Genomic DNA, 19,833 nt, shown 5'->3' with positions numbered 1-19,833 from the left:
TGAGATGCTCATCTATCCCTTGTTGTTCAAGGGGTAGATGAGCACATCTTTTAACAGTGATGAATTTTGAGATTTTTTTCATTGTTTTTGTTGAACCAATCCTGGCTCTTTCTTTCTGTGAAGCCAGTGGTGTTCTCTGCAGCTTCTTGGATGATGTTTCAAGTTGTTGTCCACTCATCATTGATGTCCTTCATTTCCAATAACTGTTTGCCAGCTGGTCTTTGATGCATCCTTTGAATTTTTCAATTTGGTCTTTAAGTTTTGGTGTATGAAACTTTCTTCTTGATTGACACTTTAAGTGGACAGGCGATTAACACCAAAGAGAAATTTGGAGTCAGCTGATGAGGACTGTCCAACAATCATCTGCTTCTCATGATGATGTAGTCAAGGACATGCCAATACTTTGAGCATGGATGCATCCATGTAGTTTTAAATCAGTTTGGGAGCTAGAACTGTGTTGGTAATGAACACCTCATGTTCTGCACAGGTTTGTATTGCAATTTCTGGTGCCTTGTTTTCATACAGGATGTCGTTCCTTCAGTCTCTTTGACATTGAAATCACCAAGATGAGCTTGTCTGCTGACAATGAAAGGTTCAGGCAATGATTAAGGAACTGTCTTAGAATGGTAGCACTGGCCATCTCTTTTAAGACTCTTTGGGACTGGCAAGAGGAAGTTTTTTCTTGGATTCGAGACCTGGATCCACTATCTGCAACAATGTGAACTCTATTAACCCTTTCTTATCACATATCTCTTGAAATACAATGTCTTTGTTTCTATTACATTTGCAAATAATGAAGAATTTAGTAAAATGACTGAATGTTATTAAGCTGGTTTTTGAGATATAAATCAATGTGAAATTTTGATGGAAGGTTTTAATTTAAACCCCTTTAAAACAAGAGGGCAATTTCAGGTGGGTTAGTATCAAAAGCATTAAAGGTATACAAGATATTTAATTATAATAAAAAACAAGAAATGATGAAAAGATACAACAGCTTTTAATATTTTACATAATGTGAACTCAATTACAGCCAACCCAATATTCCTGGCAAAAATAAAACTTTAGACAGAGATATTGGAGACTTTTTTTTTTGTTTTAATTTTTGTTGTCTTTCATCCAGAAAATGAGGCAACACTGTTATTTACAAAATCCCTTGGTGATAAACTGTAGTTGAGAGAACGATTGCACAAAGAAAACACTTTTTGTTATTTTATAAAGGATTCACTTAATTTTTTGTTTGTTTACTGATTTTCTAAAAAAATATTTTAATTTCAAGAATCAATGTGTAAAAAAAATGATTGATTGATTGATTGTTTGGTAGGTTTGATGGCAGTTAAGTGTTTAATGGTTTCTTAGTAAACTTTTTAAAGCTTAACAATGAAACCAGAGTGAGCAAATATATTAGTTATATTAGCTATTGTTGACTAAAATTTCATGCAAAGCCAAAATTATAAACATTCAAACACATGGAATAAATGGTGGTGACTTCACTAGAGCTACAATTCAAACTTTGCCCTATATTGTTTTAGTCCAAAAATCTATGACATATTTTTTTTGAAAACTAGTTACTCCATTTTAGTAGTTATGTTCCTTGTTGCAATGATTCCTAAGTGGTTGTGTCATCTTTCCTTTGCACAGAACAGAGAGAGAAAAGGTATCACGTAATTTCAGAAACTAAAAGAAAAACTCACCTCAGTCATTGTAGAATACATTCTCTGATTTAACTTCACCAGTTTTAATATAGATTACATATACGTGTTATTCTAGACGTTAAGTAGTCTGCTAACAGATTTCACTTTTATTAAAATGCTTTACATTTATAGCTACACACACAATCCTTTTATATAGTATATACATTATTATTTCTTGTACTCTTTAAGTTACCTTTTCTTTAGTTCTTTAAACTTAATTCTTAAATTTCATGCTTTATTAAACTTAGTTACTTGAATGCTATACAGCTGGTCAACTTTCAATATTTTTTGTCCCATCACAAATACCAGGTTCTGACCTGACTTTAAAGACAGGCAGTCACAAATCTAGCAGATATCAAATTGTAATTACATGTCCCATAACTAACAGCCAGACTCCAGAAACAAAACACATTTTGTCAATGTTATAATAAAAGTATTTAAATTTTTGTCAATGTTATTGTTTTTCTTATCATAATTGGTTTTTCATTTTTTTAAATTCCTAAATGCTCTTTTAAAAACTAGGATACATGTTATACACGAGGAAGAGTAATCATTAAGTTTGATTCATGGGGTTGCTACTAGTAGCAGAATAGCTAAGCAGTCACTTATGAGTATGATTTGGTATCTTATATCACACTTTCACTAATTTATTTAGGTGACTAAGAGGGAAAACAGGCTGCCTCCAACAAGCTGGTACTCATTTTGAGCTCAATAGACTGGATCAACATTAAATGATCTGCCTTACTCAAGAAACAACATGTTGCCTGATCCTGAAATTGAACTTATATCCTTATGATTTTGAGTTCAACAACTTAACCACTAGGTCATGTTCTTCCACGGAGAGAAATATGAAGAATAAATTGTAAATTTATATCTACACAGTCTGGGTGTATGCCTGTTACACAAGTGCACGCTGGTGTGTGGACCAGATTCTGTCCCTAGTGTAAATATACGTTATTGTTTTAATGTATACTTTTCCACACTTGCATGGGTCAATGTTTATTGAGGCGATTTTCTACAATGCAGCTGCCCACCAACTCTCATCTGTTTTCAACTAAGGCAATATTTTCTCCTTGTCGGAACGTATTTTCTCACAAGACTACACACAAACAGCACTACCTGACAGTGGTGTTATTCACAATTAGTGCACAGTGTCAAGACAAGGAGACAATAAACACACACACACGAGTGAGAGAGAGACAGACAAACAGAAAAGAAAGTAGATGAGTTTTACCACTAGGAATCACTGCAAAAACTAACATGGAAATTCATGCTTAGACCTTGAATGTTCAATTCACAACTATGATAAATAAACTTTACAACAAAATTGAGGAGGTGGTACTAAAGACAAGGAGAGGATTTGTTTCCTCTTTCTTCATAATATTTTTTACAAGTCTGGAAAAAAAAATGAAATGACTTTAATAAAACATGAGGCCAACAATTATTTATCGAACAGAAATATCAGGGAATGTAGTGTTAATGATTTGTGTGTTTATGGAGATGACAGTTTGTTGAAGTGTTTAAAGGAGAGAACCTAGTTTATCTATGTTTTTGGACACATTAACAGGTCACAAATGTCAACATTTGAATTCGATTAAAAGATTCTTTAAAAAAAAAAAAAAAACTGTCAAAACGAGGTGATAAAAAGTATAAATTAGATTCAATATACAAGAGATTTAAAAAAAAAAATAAAGATGATGTTAAGCTGTTTTCTTTCTTGGTGATTTATTAATGTTTTTTGACTGGCTATAAATAGATAAGAGACTCACTAATGTCAAAATGGCATCTACTAAAACTAAATAAATAATTCAGGTGGTATTATAGAAATTATTCATCGTTAGTTTTGTCTTTGTGGTGTCAGTCATACCTGGTGTGTAGGGTCTACATTACAAACAGGTGAATGCATTATGGAGGCAGGGTCTTCTCTTCTGCTCCCTCCTTGACCAACAACTGTGAATACATGACAACCAACAGTGTTAAAATGAAAACCTCTCACTCTGGTGGTCAACCCATTTGCATTTATATATATGTATGTATATACATAGTTTAACTGTTGGTTCATGCTTCATTTTGTCTCCTTACATAAAAAAAAAATGGATGAATTAATCTGCTTATAAACAAATGGTGTTTTCTGATTAATCTCTTGAGTTGAGGTGGTGTAAGGGGAAACAAGGGGCTGTGTTCTGTACAGAGTGGGTTGTTCATCAGATGTTATACAAGATTAATGAGATAACCTGTCATACAAGATGTACCAGTTAACCAGTTATCATAAAAAGTCAACTAGTTAACACTGTACAAACCTAACCAGAATTGCAATACAAGATAAACAAGTTAACTGATCACTGTACAAGATGTACAAATTAACCAGCTGTTGTGTCGAATGAACATGTAAATCATCTTGTTATACAAAGTGAGCAGTGAATCTGACAATGAATAAACAAATTAACCAGTTAATGAGTGGAAGGTGAACCAGTATTTGTAGAATATTAACCAAACCGATTGCTGTTCCTGGTGAACAAAGTTAGTAGTTCATCTACAAACTGTTACAGGTGGATGAGAGACACTTAGCATTGATTTAATGAACTACAATAGATTGAGCAACCATTATTTGCAACAATAGGAAGCTACTGAATTTAGCAGTTGCAATAGCATATATATAATAAGTAACAAATAATGTCTCAATATATACACAGTAGGTTTGTATATGAGTTTCTTTCTTTTGTTAAAATAAAACCCTGATACATTTTTGTGGTAGATGTGTCAAGTCAGGTTAATATTTCTATTTGTGGTGATCTTAGGCTATCAATTCCATCCCACTACTTTCACACAGTTTGGAGCTGACCATGTTTACATGTAATTTTCAGTAGAATAATTATAAAAATGGCAATTAGCACATTATGTAAGTAATTGGCAGTGTGGAACTGAACACTTGGTTCCATGGTTGTCAACCAAAACAGAGAGACACATATACATGTATTCAGTTGTTTGTTCATTTTAAGTCTATTTTCCCATGTTAGAATGGGTTGGATGAAAACTTATTAAAGAGGCATTATTTTACAATCAGATGCTCTTCTTGTTGCAAACCCTGGCCTGTTTTCAAATAAGAGATGTTTTTATCCCACATTTTCAAGAATGTGGAGTAATAGAACAATTTGTTAGCAGGGAATATCAACATAACATCAATATTTTACTCAAATGATTTCAGCCGAAAGCTAGGGATGCAAACAGTTACAGAAACACATATAATGGGTTTCCATAGTTTCCATTTACCATTTCTACTCATGAGCCACTGATTAGCCAAGATGCCATGCAGTGAGATAGAACTTGAAACCATGTCTTTACAGACCAAATTTCATATCCATGTAGCCATGCTCATATACATTACATACACACACACACACAATACACACTCCAGTCATTTCTTACATAGGTGCAAGGCCTCAAACATGTGAGTAGATAGGGGTAGCCAAGTAGATCAAACTCAGGACTCAACTGGTACTTTATTTTACCAACCCTGGAAAGATGAAAGGCAAAGTCAACCTTGGTGGAATTTGAACTGAAACCATAAAGAGCCAGAACAAATACTGTAAAGTATCTTTATGTCTGCCATTCTATTGATTCTGCCAAACCCCCACTGTTTACAATATTGCATAATATTAACAATGTCCATTATCACACATTTTTCTATATACTCTGCTGGCAATGTATAAACACATCCTCACAGAGATGACAGTATGTATGTAGGTGATACTGATTGTTAGTTTGTCACTTCTGTTATTCCAACAGCAGCAGTTGATGGAAGAAGGAACATTGCGTTCAGTAAGTCTGTTCTCTACTGTTTCATTTGTTCAAGAAGCTGCAGCAACTCTGAGTATCTTTCTTTAATCTACAACAAAAACAAAGACAAAAATTTAATAAACATTTCTATCAATGGCATAAAGTTACAATTTGGGAGGTGGGGGCAAATTACTGGATTAAACTGACCCCAACTAATGAAAAGATAACTTCAGCAGGATTTGAACCCAGAATGTGAAAAGTTGAAAATATAACGCTGGACATTTTGTGTGATGCTCTAGCGCAGGGGTGGGGGAAACCCCTGCCCACAAGCACAATTGCGTCCGCTGGCTGATATACTCGTATGTACAAAATATATAAATTTTTCAATTATAAAATTTATACAACATTCATATGCCTATTTGCGACATAGGTCACGTTTCCACTACAACGTAAAACAGTTAGACTCAAACAGAAATCATGCGGTAATTGCCATTTGAATGAAAATTTTGTTTTCACTATAGAACACATATTGCTAGGTTTGTACCACCCCCTTGAGACCCAACTACACTCTAGCTGAAAAATAAAGAATACCTCATAAGTAATATAAACATCCAAAATTCAGTGGCAGCATTAATGAAAATGTTACACGTTACTTTAATGTGTTAAACTTATCTTTATTAATATATAGAGAATTGCACATAGATATATACAAGATTTACACAATTATATAGGAGTTAGAACTTGTGGTCTGCCTGCCAACATTGAAAATTTTTGCCCGCTGCACTAAAAAGTTTCCCCACTCCTGCTCTAGCATTTCTACCAATTGATCTATTTCATAGTGGGCTCTAATTTAGGTGCAAAGTAAGCAATTTTGAGAGGAGGAAGTAATTTGATACCATCAATTCCAGTGGAATGAAAGGCAAAGTCAACCTCAGCAGGATTTTAATTCAGAATGTAAAGTGTTGGAAGAAATTAAGCAATGCATTTTGTCCAACACATCAATAATTCTGCCAACTCACTGCCTGAAACCAATACAATGACAATTATGATAATAATAATTATTATTATTATTATCTCAGATGTAAAGACAAGGCCCGAAATATAAGAGAAGGACATAGTTGATTAAATTTACTCCAATTTACTGATAGTTATTCAGTTAACCCCAGAGAAGTTACCACCTCTACATGGTTACTTGAGCTGGTAGAAAAGCAGCTAAATCTTCATCAAATCACATTCTATTATCTCAAAAGAACAATGATATATTAGTTAATGCAGTTCTAGGTACACAATGTTCTGAATAAAAGGTAGAATGGCTACAACTTGAACCAGTTATTTTGATTAAAAAGTTTGCTGGATCAGGACTGACCCAAGTCTAACCAAAATTTAAACATACAAAAGCACTCACTTGTTTTGGCGTTCGACCATTTATCTTACAAGAAAGTCTTTCAAATACTTGAGCATTAATTCCATCTTTCCTTACACTATCAAGAATCATCTTGTCCATCCATCTGGAGAGAAGAAAATAAAACAATAGTTTTTTTTACAACTTTGTACATCACAAGGTTCTATACACAGAAATTTAGACTGCCTCAGCCTACTTGTCATTCCACCTCTAATTCTTCCTCCATACTTTGTCCACCAAACGGTATTGCTACTTCTGTTGCCCTGGTGGTAGCAGGATTCTGTCTTCTTTTTTCATTAAACATACTAAGCCCAACATATTATTACCTTACTAATTTACTTTTCCTGTGAGGAGCAATTATGATTTTTTAATAAGAAAATTTGTAATTGCAATCTATATAATAATCCACTTGTTTGTTCGCCCATTATACTTTAGTTGTGGAGGTGAAGTAAAAATGAGAGAGAGGGAGGAGTATGAGTATAGAAGTAAAGAAGTAGAGAAAGATGTATAAGGTGAAATGTGTCACGTTGTTAGTTGAAGGGAGAGGTGAAGAGAGAGAAGTGTTAATGATGTGCTGTAGGGTGGGGAGGGAAAGAGATATGTTTAGGATACAATATTTAGCAGAGGGTGATGTTCTGGCGGGAGGGGGGGTCAAATAAAGACAGACAGAAAGAGAGAGAGAGTTAGATAGTATTTGTATTGACAGCAAGAAAATGTAGATATACACAAACAGCTGGACTGAAATGAAATGAACTGAGTTTTGTTACTAAACACTTTAGTGATGGTGAAAAGAATTCTTTTTTTTATTGAACTAAATCAATAATGTCCTACCTCTTCATTTACACTATACGCTTTAGTTTGTTAGAGAAGAGGAGAAAGTGGAGCAAGAGAGAGGAAGAGGAAATGTGAGAGTGAATGAGAAAGCAGATAGCCAGTCGATGCATTAGGCTGTCACTCATGGTTAATGGAAGTAAGAGGTAAAGAGAAAAGAGAAATATTAAAGACATGAAGAGGGGAATTATATGGCTAAAAAGTTTGTTGAAGAGAAAGAGAGAAATATAAAGTGCTCAGTCACAATATATTATTGTGACTAGAAGTGAAATAACTTATGAAAATAAAAATGCAGATCATCCATTCTTTCTTAAATAGCTTCTCTTAATCTTTTTCGTTCTGTGGAATTTTTACATCTCCCACTAGTAGTATTTATAATGTGGGAATGGAAAGAGAAATATTAAATTAAATACAATACACGAGCGCAGATGCTTCTTTCAGTTTTCATCTACCAAATCCACTCACAATGCTTTGGTCAGACCAGGGCTACAGTAGAATATGCCACAAAGTGGGACTGAATCAAACAGCAAGAGTTTAGGAAGTAAACTTAACCACACCTACATCTTATAAAAGCAGTGAAGAGTACTCACTTTGTCCATCTGTTAGAAGTATTGGTTCCTTCTGAAAATAATTGGTTCGAGATGGCTTGTTGGTTAGCATAGTCATTTGAGTTTGGTGTTATTACTTGTAAATGTTTTTTACTAAGAACAGCCGAATTGAGCAAATTGTCAATGGCACCACGCCTCTCCACTTTAGACAACTGCCATGGCTTGCTCTTAGAGAGTAGTGTTCCATTGTGGTGATTGAAGTTAGGTATGAGGTGACTGAATGTTGGCAGTGTTATTTGGTTGAGTTGAGGTGGAACAGTGATTGTGGACAAAGGAACGACTGTCAGATTAGGGACAGGTAACTGATGGGTGACAGATGTTGAAGTAATCACAGCTGGTATTGCTGAAAGATTTCGTTGGGAAGGAAGAAGAAAATCTGTTGACATACTAGGACCAACTTCAGATACAACAGTCTGAAACAAAAATAATGGGAAGAATTAAAGTGTCAATTCTTAAAAGAGTAATTTCTAAGGCAAAAAGGCTACAGTGAGAGAGAGAGAGGTTGTGTTCAATCCCTGCTCCATTTCATCAGTTAGTTGGAATTTGTGAAATAGTCTTTTAAGAAGAATTTTGTTCTTGAAATGATAAAATTCAAAGAAATTTTGTTATATATGTTTATTTATCTTGTTATTTGAGTTGTCTGCATTTGTTTTATGTCCATATTTCCATGCTAGTATAGGTTCGACAACTATTATTTAGGTATTGTTTTATAACAAGCCAATTTGTTGACAGAAGAAATGACATCACTGCTTCAGCTCACAATACTCTGAGAAGCATGAATGCAAACAAAGACACACACTTAAAACAATAGACTTCTTTTAATTTCCAACAACAAAATCCACTCACAAGGCACTGGTCAGCCCAGGGCTATAGAAGACATTTGCCCAAGGTGATACACATTAAAACTCTCTCTCTCTCTCTCTCTCTATATATATATATATATATATATATATATATATATATATATATCAATCCAACTGCATGGTACCTTGGGCAAGAGTCTTCTACTATAATTTCGGGTTGACCAAACCTTGGGTGGATTTGGTAGATGGAAACTGAAGAAAACCACTGTGTGTATGGGAAGTGGAGGGTAGATGGAGGTTTGTACCCTTTTGTCTTGATATTACATGCTAGTTACAAATTTGTGTCACTATCAAACAAACAGTGTCTCTTGTTTTCAGCCCCTCGTATAAACACATCCAGCCTTGGGGGAAATATTACTTTGCTTGGAAACAACAGAGACATTGGCAAGAGGAAAGGTATCAAACTGCTGTAGAAATTCTACTTCAAAGAATTCCATATGATATGCAAACATTGTTAAGGCAATGGTAATTTTGTATATATAAACAAATTCAGTTTACTGGAATATATTGGAAGCATGTTCATATGTGTATAGGCAGAAACGGCTAAAATACGTAATAAATCGTAGACACAACTTATTAAAGTAATTAGTGAGACATCAAACAATAAAATTGCATGTATTAAACAATTTTAATTATCCTAACAAGTTACTAATGAAAATCAATCAATGAAAAAGTTCAGTAAAAGTTCCATCATAAAATGGAATGGAATGTAATGTCTGACCTTTGGTTGGTTTTGATTGACAGGAATATGAAGTAAATCTTGTAAACTATCATCTGGTTCAACACTATCCGTTGGACTCCTGCAGGCTTGTTCCCAGGCTTTAGCTAGAATATCATTGCTTGTTGGATTTGAGGCTTTAGGAACCATTTCATCAAAGTTTGAAAGCACTACAGGTTTATCCACACACACAGACTTTGCTGTATTTGGCGAACTCTCAACTTTATTATTTTCATGAGATTTCATATTCTGAGCTTCAGACATCAGTACTGCAACAGAAGAACCATTGGTGCTTGAAGACATCTCCTGCAATGTAAATATTTGTTGTGTTAAGAGAATATCAATAAATAAAAATCAACAAAGTTACATATAAGATCAATCTTAAAGAAAGAAAATGATTCATGATTTCTATATAATATATAACATTGTTACAATATAACATAATGTAACCCATAACACTTGTTATAATATCTGTCTGCCTACATTCTAATTTCAAATTAAGACATCCTTATGGATTCAATAAAAACTAGACATCTAGTGGACATCTGTGAGACCTCAACAGTTGTCTCGTCAATTATTGTCATATCAGGGTTCAAGTTATTTCTTATCAGGAGCTGCTACTCCTATAGACCAGTGCTGATACACGCCATTTGACTTAGTTTCTACAACTTGATGCCCTTCCGATCATCACTTCAATGATATACCATTGCCAACATTGTTATTTTATACTTTAATTTCAAATACTGCATTAGAATCACTCTGCTTCTTTGAATAGCTGTCTAAAACCCACTCCTATTAATATGTGGTACCAGAAAATATTTAACTATTAATAAATTCAAATTACGACAAACGTAAATAAACAAACGAAGTTTGCTTTTAGAAGCGTTGAGATGTCTTTTTTAGAAAGTTAAAGAAGTGATTTTAAATTCTCAATCGCAGAATAATGCTAATAATATAGCCTGAACAGGATAAAGTGTAGGTGGCTAGCTGTCCACAGCTAGCCACCTACACTTTTCTCTGCAAAATAGGGATAGCTTATCCTGTTCAGGCTATATTATTAGCATTATTCTGCGATTGAGAATTTAAAATCACTTCTTTAACTTTCTTAACTATTAATGTCTCAGACTGAAAGACAAACCCATATTCTAGTTCCTATATCCTTAACAAGTAAAAAAAAAACAACAAAAAACACTGGTATATGTATGTATGTATGTATGTGTATATATATATATATATATATATATATATATATATAATAGGTGCTGGCATGGTATCCACAAAATAGAGTCCAATATCTGCTAGTTTACAGAAATAAAGATAAGATTATCAAAAATATAAGGTGCTAGATGACAACAAAGAAACAAAAACAATTTGAAGAAAATAATGATTATCTGGAAGAAGATGAGCTTTGCCAAAACATCAGAACTCTCCCTACTGCAGACAAACTCCTCCTCACCGTCATACATCCATTTTCCATTCTGTTGAGCCACAGGGCCATGTCAAGCAGCAAGGCTAGCTTTGGCATAGTTTCTACAGTTGGATGCCCTTCCTAACATCAACTCCTTTACAGTATGTAGCGGACGCTGTTTCTCAGGCCACCAGTATTACTGAAGTCCCCAAGTTGCAAGGGAAATGGAAAAAAGCTCCCCATGACTAGGGTGGGGGAGGAATTATTTAGGAGGGGTATGTGGCTTTACGCCAGGTCCTGAGAAGCTGAAGCATGATAGAAAGACACATGAAGGTGTCTTGCTATTGAGGAGATACAAGGCTACTCCACATTATATAAAGGTGAGTGGAAGTATCTGGAAAGAATGTAAAAATGGTAGTGACAGGGTACCGGAGCAAACTTACAAATTTCATCAGATTACAAGTCTATTAGTTATGTCTTAATATTCTGAACTGACAACTTTTGGTGTAATTTACCTGTTTCTTTAAGGAGCTCTCCAAAAATTAACCGTATTTCTCACTACAGAATACACAACAGTGAGCAGACCTAAATTATTTTTTTTTTAATATTAAAACAATTAAACATTTTATGAAGGTTTGCTTACTTTGTTTGGAGAATTGTGCTTTGTTAATAAATCTGATGAAGCTGGTGATCTGACAGACAAATTATTTCCATCTTTGCAAACATCTGCAGAATGATCCTTGTGGTCAAGCTTTGTATCTCCTAACAGAATCAGAGGTTCTTCAGGATTAGATTCTTTGTCAGGGTCACTTAGATGAAACGGCTCTGAGATTTTGGCACGCACATGTTTCAGTTTTCCAGTTGTCTTAAAATACAATTTACCATCTTTGACCTGAAAAAGAGATTTGTGTATTTTTATATAAATGCATACACACACTCATAGCATAACAGAGCTGCTAGAGACAAAACATCAAGACAAAGATCCAGTGTCTAAATGTCTAAAAGGTCTATTTACTACCATCAAATCTTATATTCAACTACTGAAAATAATAATACTGTTATTTCCAGCAAGACAATATTCTAACTGGAAAATAGTTAAACAAAGAAGCAGGGTTTGAAGATATTGGACTGGAAAATCTCGATTACAGTTCTATACATATTACTAAATATTTTCTTAACTTATTCTCATATAACATTTTATAAAGTGTCCATCGGGGCATACAAAATTTATGGTTAATTCAACAAGACAGACACAAAAATTCAAATTTCTTAGGTGTGATTCATCACACCTTCCCCATCTTTTTCTCACACATACAGTAGCTTCTTTCCTAAAACAGTGATTTTATATAAACAATACTGAAGCAAGTTTTCTTTCATATTACTCAGTTTTCTATCATCTTATCTATGAGGAATCCAACATTCTCAGTTCTGACTGAGCAATTGTATTTCCTTGTCTACAAAACCAGCAAGGGAGCTGCTATGTGCAATCAAACCTCTTTCCAATCAATCCCTAATACATTTAAGAAGGATGCATTTCACAGTACAGTCTTAGATATACAAACAGAAGGGACTGTCGTGATTGGGATGAGTGCTTCTACTCAGTCAAAACTAAACAACAACTCTGTAATATCTTTCCATTACCAATTCACACCCAAAAAACGTCACTTATTTGTCTTACATATCCAAATCAGTTTAGTTGTTTTTGCTGTACACCTATCACCTTTTTCAACAGTACATTTGCATTAAAACTTTCTCCAAAACTACCATCCACTTCCTGTCCTCATAAGATATTGCTGTAGCTGATACCACCCTAATTTAACTATTTCTATTTTAACAAAAGCATCAATGTAAATGTTATAGTATTAGTGATAATTTGGTGTCACTAAACAAACAACTGTATACTGTCAGATACTTTAACAAAATGAAATTTGTGCTCCTTGAATTCTATGGATTTTCCCAAATCCATTTTTAATTCTTTATTTCAATAATAATCCAACCTTACAAAAGATTTAGATTTAATAATGAATAACAGCCCAAGATTTCAATGATATTTTTTAAAAAGAAATGCATTTAGTATAATACAAATGAGGAGCGTAAACTGATGTTTGAGTATTTCTTAGTTATATAGCAATAATGGAAGCGATTTCCAGGAAGAGAATGGAATAAAAACTTTTTAAATATCTCATTTCAAAAACATTCAGGAGAAACTAAACCTAATCCATCATCTTAATCACTCAAAACCCATTGATTACTTTTGTTTATAGCAATTCTAGTGATTCATATAATAATGGCAAGCACTAATAACTACACAAAATATAAACAAAAGAAAAAGGAGGACAAATTGGACAGAATTAGTATCTTTTTACCATCATCATCATCATTTAACGTCCAATTTCTATGCTGGTATGGGTCGGACAGTTTGGCTGAAAACTAGTGAGCTGGGCAGCTACACTATTTTCCAACCTGGTTTGGCATGGTTTCTACAGCTGGAGGCCCTTCATAACACCAACCACTTCAAGAGTGTAGTGGGTGCTTATTACATGTCACTGGCACGAGTGCCATTGGCATGACACCGGCATTGGCCATGCGCTTGAACAATGCTTTTTACTTGTCACTGGTATGGGTGCCAGTGAACCAGCACTGGCATCAGCCACAGCAACAATTTCACTTGGCTTGACAAGTCTTCTGAAGTACAACACATCACCCAACGGTTGAGGGGGGATTTTTACATGCCAGTTACATGACACTGCCATCGGCCATGACTACAATCTCACTTGGCTTGATGGGTTTTAAAATAACGAGCATTTAGTAATTATATCATTCAGGTTACAACTCTTTCACGTGATAATATTTAAATGAAATATATTTTTATATTATAGGTTTTAGATTTAATTAGAGTAGTTTTGAGAAAGAAATTCTACTACCAGCTTTAAGAAAGAACCATTCAGCAAGTTTTGTGTTTGAAACACTGCTTTAATGTATCAATCGATAAAAGAAGGTTAAGAGTTGCTTTTTTCCTATTTAGATTGAGCAGAACAAACTGGGAAGACTAAGTAACAAACACTGCAATACAAGAAAATCTGAAAGTCCAAAGATACATATTGTTGAGAATCAAATCCACAATGATATATTGTGGACGCTTGCGAAGACTTATTGGGGCAAGCGAAAGCGAAATTGTGATGGCATCTATGCCCGCGGCATGTGTAAGGACTTTCGAGCGAGATCATTGCCAGTGCCCCTGGACTGGCTTTTGTGCGGGTGGCACATAAAATACACCATTTTGAGCGTGGCCATTGCCAGTACCGCCCGACTGGCCTTTGTGCCAGTGACACGTAAAAGCACCCACTACAGTCTCTGAGTGGTTGGTGTTAGGAAGGGCATCCAGCTGTAGAAACTCTGCCAAATCAGATTGGAGCCTGGTGTAGCCATCTGGTTTCACTAGTCCTCAGTCAAATCGTCCAACCCATGCTAGCATAGAAAGCGGACGTTAAACGACGATGATGATGATGATGATACAATGCACTACAGTTTGTTAGTCAAAACTATCTTGACAGGATGTGTTGAAGGAAAGAGAGCAAGAGGTTGTCAAATACATTTGTGGTGATGACAGCAAAGAATAGACTGAAAACAAGATTGAATAAATCAAATATAAAACAGAAGGAATTGAAAAGTCTTGGAAAGCTGACCCCTGGTTGATGACAATAGTTGTTTTATGAAACCAGTCTCAATTATCAAATTGTACTCATTGAACTGCTCCTTACTCCTGGATAAAATGAAAGATGAGTCTAGCTACTGGAAGAATTAATGAACAGATTAGCTGTGAAATGGTTTAATAAACTTACTGTCAAACTACAGAGAGAACAATGTGACATTCGTTTACTCTTTGTTTTCTTCTTATTTAATCCATCGGTGGGTAATTTCTCTTTGTCTTTGTGACACTGACATGGACAACCTGGCATTCCATACTGGTTAGCAGCATCAGGTAACTCAACATCCTCATAACCCATTAACTTATTGTTCATCTCAGACTCTCCGCCTTCAAGAGTGACTTCTTCAAAGTCTTCAGGTTGACTATAAAATATTAAAAATAGATATAAACAATAAATACATGTGTGTGAATATATATATATATATATATACATATATAACCACACGAGGGAGTACAGTACTAGAACACTTGCAAAATGATGCCTTTTAATGCCTCCATTGATTTTTTTTCTTCACCTCTTCCACATCTGTAAATTCCGAAGCACTAGCTTTCATCACCAGTGATGACCTTTGAAAAAAGGTCCAGGTCAACTTTCAAATGTTCTTTCAGTTCGTGACACTCATTCAGTCATGACTACTTTTGATCTTCCGTGAGTAAGTGAGATACAAATTTTGCTGCAACTCTTTTCATTCACAATTCCTCACTCAAAATTCATTGCTAGGGGTTCCAGGACACACCAGTCATATTAACAAGATCGTCAATTGTTTGGTGATGGTCCTCCAAGATCAGTTCATGAATTTTCATGATGTTTTCATTCATTCGGGAGGTTGATGGTTACCCTGAACAAGGTTGGTCTTCAAGTGACAAGTGACCATTCCTAAAGCATGAAAACCACTCGTAAATTTGTGTTTTGCTCATGGCAGCAGCCTTGTAAGCTGTTTGAAGCATGAGAACTGTTTCAGCTGCTGCTTTCCTCAGCAGAAAACAGAATTTCACGAAAGCAGACTATTCCTTTGTTTCAGCCATCTCTAAATTCAACAAACTGCAAAACAAAGACACTGCAAAACAAAGACACACCATGTGGCAGTATGCCCCCAAACAACAATGCCAGTCAGCAGACTAATGCTTGAAGGTTGCATCAAGTGGCTTCTAGCGATAGAAGCCTAAACTACAATGGACTTGTCCCACAGAGAACATTTCTAGTTACTTTTGGGTACCCCATCATATATGTGTGAGTATGCAAATATGGCTACGTGGTAAGAAGCAAGAAGCTTGCTTCATAACCACATGGTCCCAAGTTCAGTCCAATTGCGTGGCACTTTGGGTAAGTGTCTTCTACCAAAGCCTAGGGTTGAACAAAACCTTGTGAGTGCATTTCGTAGATGGAAACTGAAAGAAGCCCATTATCTGTGTATGAGTGTGTGTGAATAACCTCACAAACCTACCTGCACATAATGCAACCCTATTGAATGTCTTCCCAATAACATATCCTAACAACCCCTCCCTTTATTTGTGTCCACTTGCTGCACTCCCTCCCCTCTCTTCCATTTCCCACTCTCCTTTTGTGTTCTCACACAACTTACCCACCTAATCACCCCATGCAATACTTAGTTCCATTTCACTTCCGTACACCTCCCTCATAACTTGAGTGTACCCCAACCTTCATCACATCGTCATCATCATCTTTTTCTCATCTCTTCTACTGCAAGACACTCATCTCTGTCTCTCTATTTATACTCCAACCTCTCACCACCTGACACAAAGCCACCTCCCTCAATACTATTCCCCTTTCAGTTGAGGAGCCATGCCTTACCGATTATTTGGTGGGTTCACTGCAGCTGGTGCCATGTAAAAAGTACAGAGTACATACAGTAAAATGGTTGGAATTAGGAAGGGCTTCCAGACATAGAAACAATGCCAGCTCCAGTCAAATCATCCAACTTGTGCCAGCATGAAAGGAGGATGCGAATTAGTGATGATATATGTGTATACACACACACACAATAAGAGAAATATATGTATGTGTATATGTTTGGAAAGCGAGGTTGCATTTCTCAAGTCTACACATGTTCATTTACTGTTTCATAAACAATCATCATCATCATCATCATCGTTTAACGTCCGCTTTCCATGCTAGCATGGGTTGGACGATCTGACTGAGGACTGGTGAAACCGGATGGCAACACCAGGCTCCAATCTAATTTGGCAGAGTTTCTACAGCTGGATGCCCTTCCTAACGCCAACCACTCAGAGAGTGTAGTGGGTGCTTTTACGTGTCACCCGCACGAAAACGGCCACGCTCAAAATGGTGTCTTTTATGTGCCACCCGCACGGCTTTGCTAATGATGTCATTTGCTCTAAGTCCACTATGAAAGCAGGTCCAGGTTTCTTGAAATGTCTTGAGATGTTGCAGGATCTTCACAAGTAAAGATCCTTGCTTTGATGGCATTTGTTTCTAGTTGTTTACATTAACACATCCAGATTGTTTCATAGACTAGAAGAATATTACTTTGCAAACAGGCGGGGTTGGTGACAGGAAGGACATCTAGCCATAGAAAGCGCTACCCTAACAAACTGTTGGCTGACCCACATGCAAGCATGGTAAAGCACACATCAAAAAAAAATGATGATACTGAGATTAACTAAGTAAAATGAGATTGTATTTATAGTCAGGTTGTTGAGCTTTATCAAAATACAGACAACAGGGGTTGGTGTAGTCTTCTGACCTGTCAGCTCATGTCGAAGTGTTCAAAATATGCCAGCTCATGCTGGACGTTAAATGACGATGATGATAGAATTACTGAAACTAAAAACTGAATATAATTTGAGGATTTGGTTTTCTAGACTGCATCAGCTTTTTCAGTCTACTTTGGCATGAGTTTTATGACTGGATACCCTACCTAATGTCAACCGCTTTCTAGCATGCACTGGGTGTTATTTTCATGTGACCCTCACTAGTGAGGTAGTCATGCAGTTTGCAAAACTACAAACCCTGAAAGAGAGGACTTTATAGTAGGAGATAAAAGAGTTAAAGCATGAGAAAAGGAGCCAGAGAAGAATAGGTTTCTTGTAAAGGGTCTAAATGACTACTTGCAATTTTAGAAGAGAGGATGGAGCTGGAAAGAGATAGAGTGGTGATGATAGGTCTGAAAGGCCACTACCACTGGAAAGCCCGCCATTGGTCTGTATCAGTTCTTATTTGGAATTATTGTTGCCTTAAAAATAGTCAAAAGACCAAGTCACACTTGTAGCTTTCACTTTCGAGTTAGTGGCCATAGCTCAGATTCTGTTCTTAACACTAACCACTTCACAAATTATACTCAAACCACAGTACTAAAGCAGTTATCAGGTCTAAGACTGGATTAAAGGGCCTTCTCAACCCTGCATTGTCTCCACTTGTTTCCCAACTACTTTAATAAGTGCACTGGGTCCCTGTATATTGTGGAGCCAGAAGTAGTACAGTTGCCTTAGACTATGTTGCAATATCTCCATTTACTCAACACAATATAATTGAGACACAGTGAATATCAAGGAATACAATAGCAGAAGAACCAAGATGAGTGGGTGAAGGAAACAAAATCATGGGTGAGGGCTAACAGAGTGATTGGGATGAAAGTGTAGTAGAGGGAGGGGAGAAAATGACGAAGATGGAAGGTCAGTAGTAATAATGATTTCAAATTTTGGCACAAAGCCAGCAATTTCAGGGGAGGGGATAAGTCAAGTCAGTTACATCGACGACCTCAGTGTTCAACTGGTAATTATTTTATCAACCTTGAAAGGATAAAAACAAGGTTGACCCTAGCAGCATTTGAACTCAGAACATAAAGTCAGATGAAATGCTGCTACACATTTTGCCCACTGTGCTACGAATTCCAGCAGCTCACAGCCTTAGTTTGTATTTTTATTATTGTTTAACCACTGGTCAACTCAGATTAAGCAGAACAATTACCAAAGGAGTTGATTATTCTATCTGCTCCCAAGGACCAAAATGACTTTTTCTAAAATGATAAGACATAAACTGAAGGCAATTTGGCTGTTGTTTCTTGCAAATCTACTACCTAAATAGATGCAGTCTGAAAGTAGCTATGTCGTACTTCTTTAAAATCATTTGACAAAAGAAACCAATTAGAGAGAACATACAAACCTTTCTGGAGGTGGTTGAAATCCAAATAACCCTGAGAATTCAGCCAAAAGTTCATCTTGTCCCTTAAACATTGGCAGTAACATTTCATGAAGTTCTTCTTCCTTGTGCGTCACCTTCCTCTGCCATTCCGCAAAGATTCTTAGAACCTTTAGGTACTGACTAGGATGTTTCTCAAAAATAATCTGCAGAAACAATAACAATAGTAAACAATTTAAAACTTAGAGAGTGTTTCAAGTGTATTAAAGCTACATCACATTTCTATCATGTAAACCACCTCAGCATTCTAATTGATTATCAGTACAATACAGAGTTTGAAGTGGTAAAGTAAAATATCAATATATTATGTTGCTGCTATTAAAATATTATATCGGTATTATTAATACTAGTAGTACCCATGGGAATTCCACAATTATTTTGAAAACAGTTTGATCAAATTGTATATTTTTCTGAAATATTGATTCTCGAGAAAATCTACATAGGCAGTATTGAAGGGGCAATCAATCAATCAATCTATCTATCTATCTATCTATCTATCTATCTATCTATCTATCTATCTATCTATCTACCTTCCTACATATCTAAGTATCATCTTATTTCTTTATTGCTCACAAGGAGCTACACACAGAGGGGGCAAACAAGGACAGACAAAGGGATTAAGTCGATTACATTGATTCCAGTGTGT

At 35.6% G+C, this 19,833-nt stretch overlaps 1 protein-coding gene across 1 annotated transcript in view; it reads right to left on the bottom strand.

Annotated features, from left to right (window-relative positions):
- Positions 1–975: 975 nt before the first annotated feature.
- The window catches only part of LOC106875903 (GON-4-like protein), a 79,860-nt gene continuing 61,002 nt past the window's right edge, over positions 976–19,833 (bottom strand). The window contains exons 21-27 of the mRNA XM_014924219.2: positions 19,152–19,333; positions 15,141–15,369; positions 11,942–12,190; positions 9,894–10,196; positions 8,292–8,722; positions 6,874–6,976; positions 976–5,577 (exon numbers count right to left, since the gene is read on the bottom strand). Of these exons, the coding sequence (XP_014779705.1) occupies positions 5,524–5,577; positions 6,874–6,976; positions 8,292–8,722; positions 9,894–10,196; positions 11,942–12,190; positions 15,141–15,369; positions 19,152–19,333 (1,551 nt within the window). The 3' untranslated portion in view covers positions 976–5,523. The remainder of the gene's footprint in view (positions 5,578–6,873; positions 6,977–8,291; positions 8,723–9,893; positions 10,197–11,941; positions 12,191–15,140; positions 15,370–19,151; positions 19,334–19,833) is intronic.

The sequence above is a fragment of the Octopus bimaculoides genome, chromosome 10, assembly GCF_001194135.2.
Source record: "Octopus bimaculoides isolate UCB-OBI-ISO-001 chromosome 10, ASM119413v2, whole genome shotgun sequence".
In the NCBI taxonomy this organism is placed as follows: Eukaryota; Metazoa; Mollusca; class Cephalopoda; order Octopoda; family Octopodidae; genus Octopus; species Octopus bimaculoides.
The sequence above is the reverse complement of the archived record's forward strand: the minus strand, read 5'-3'. Positions and strand labels throughout refer to the sequence as shown.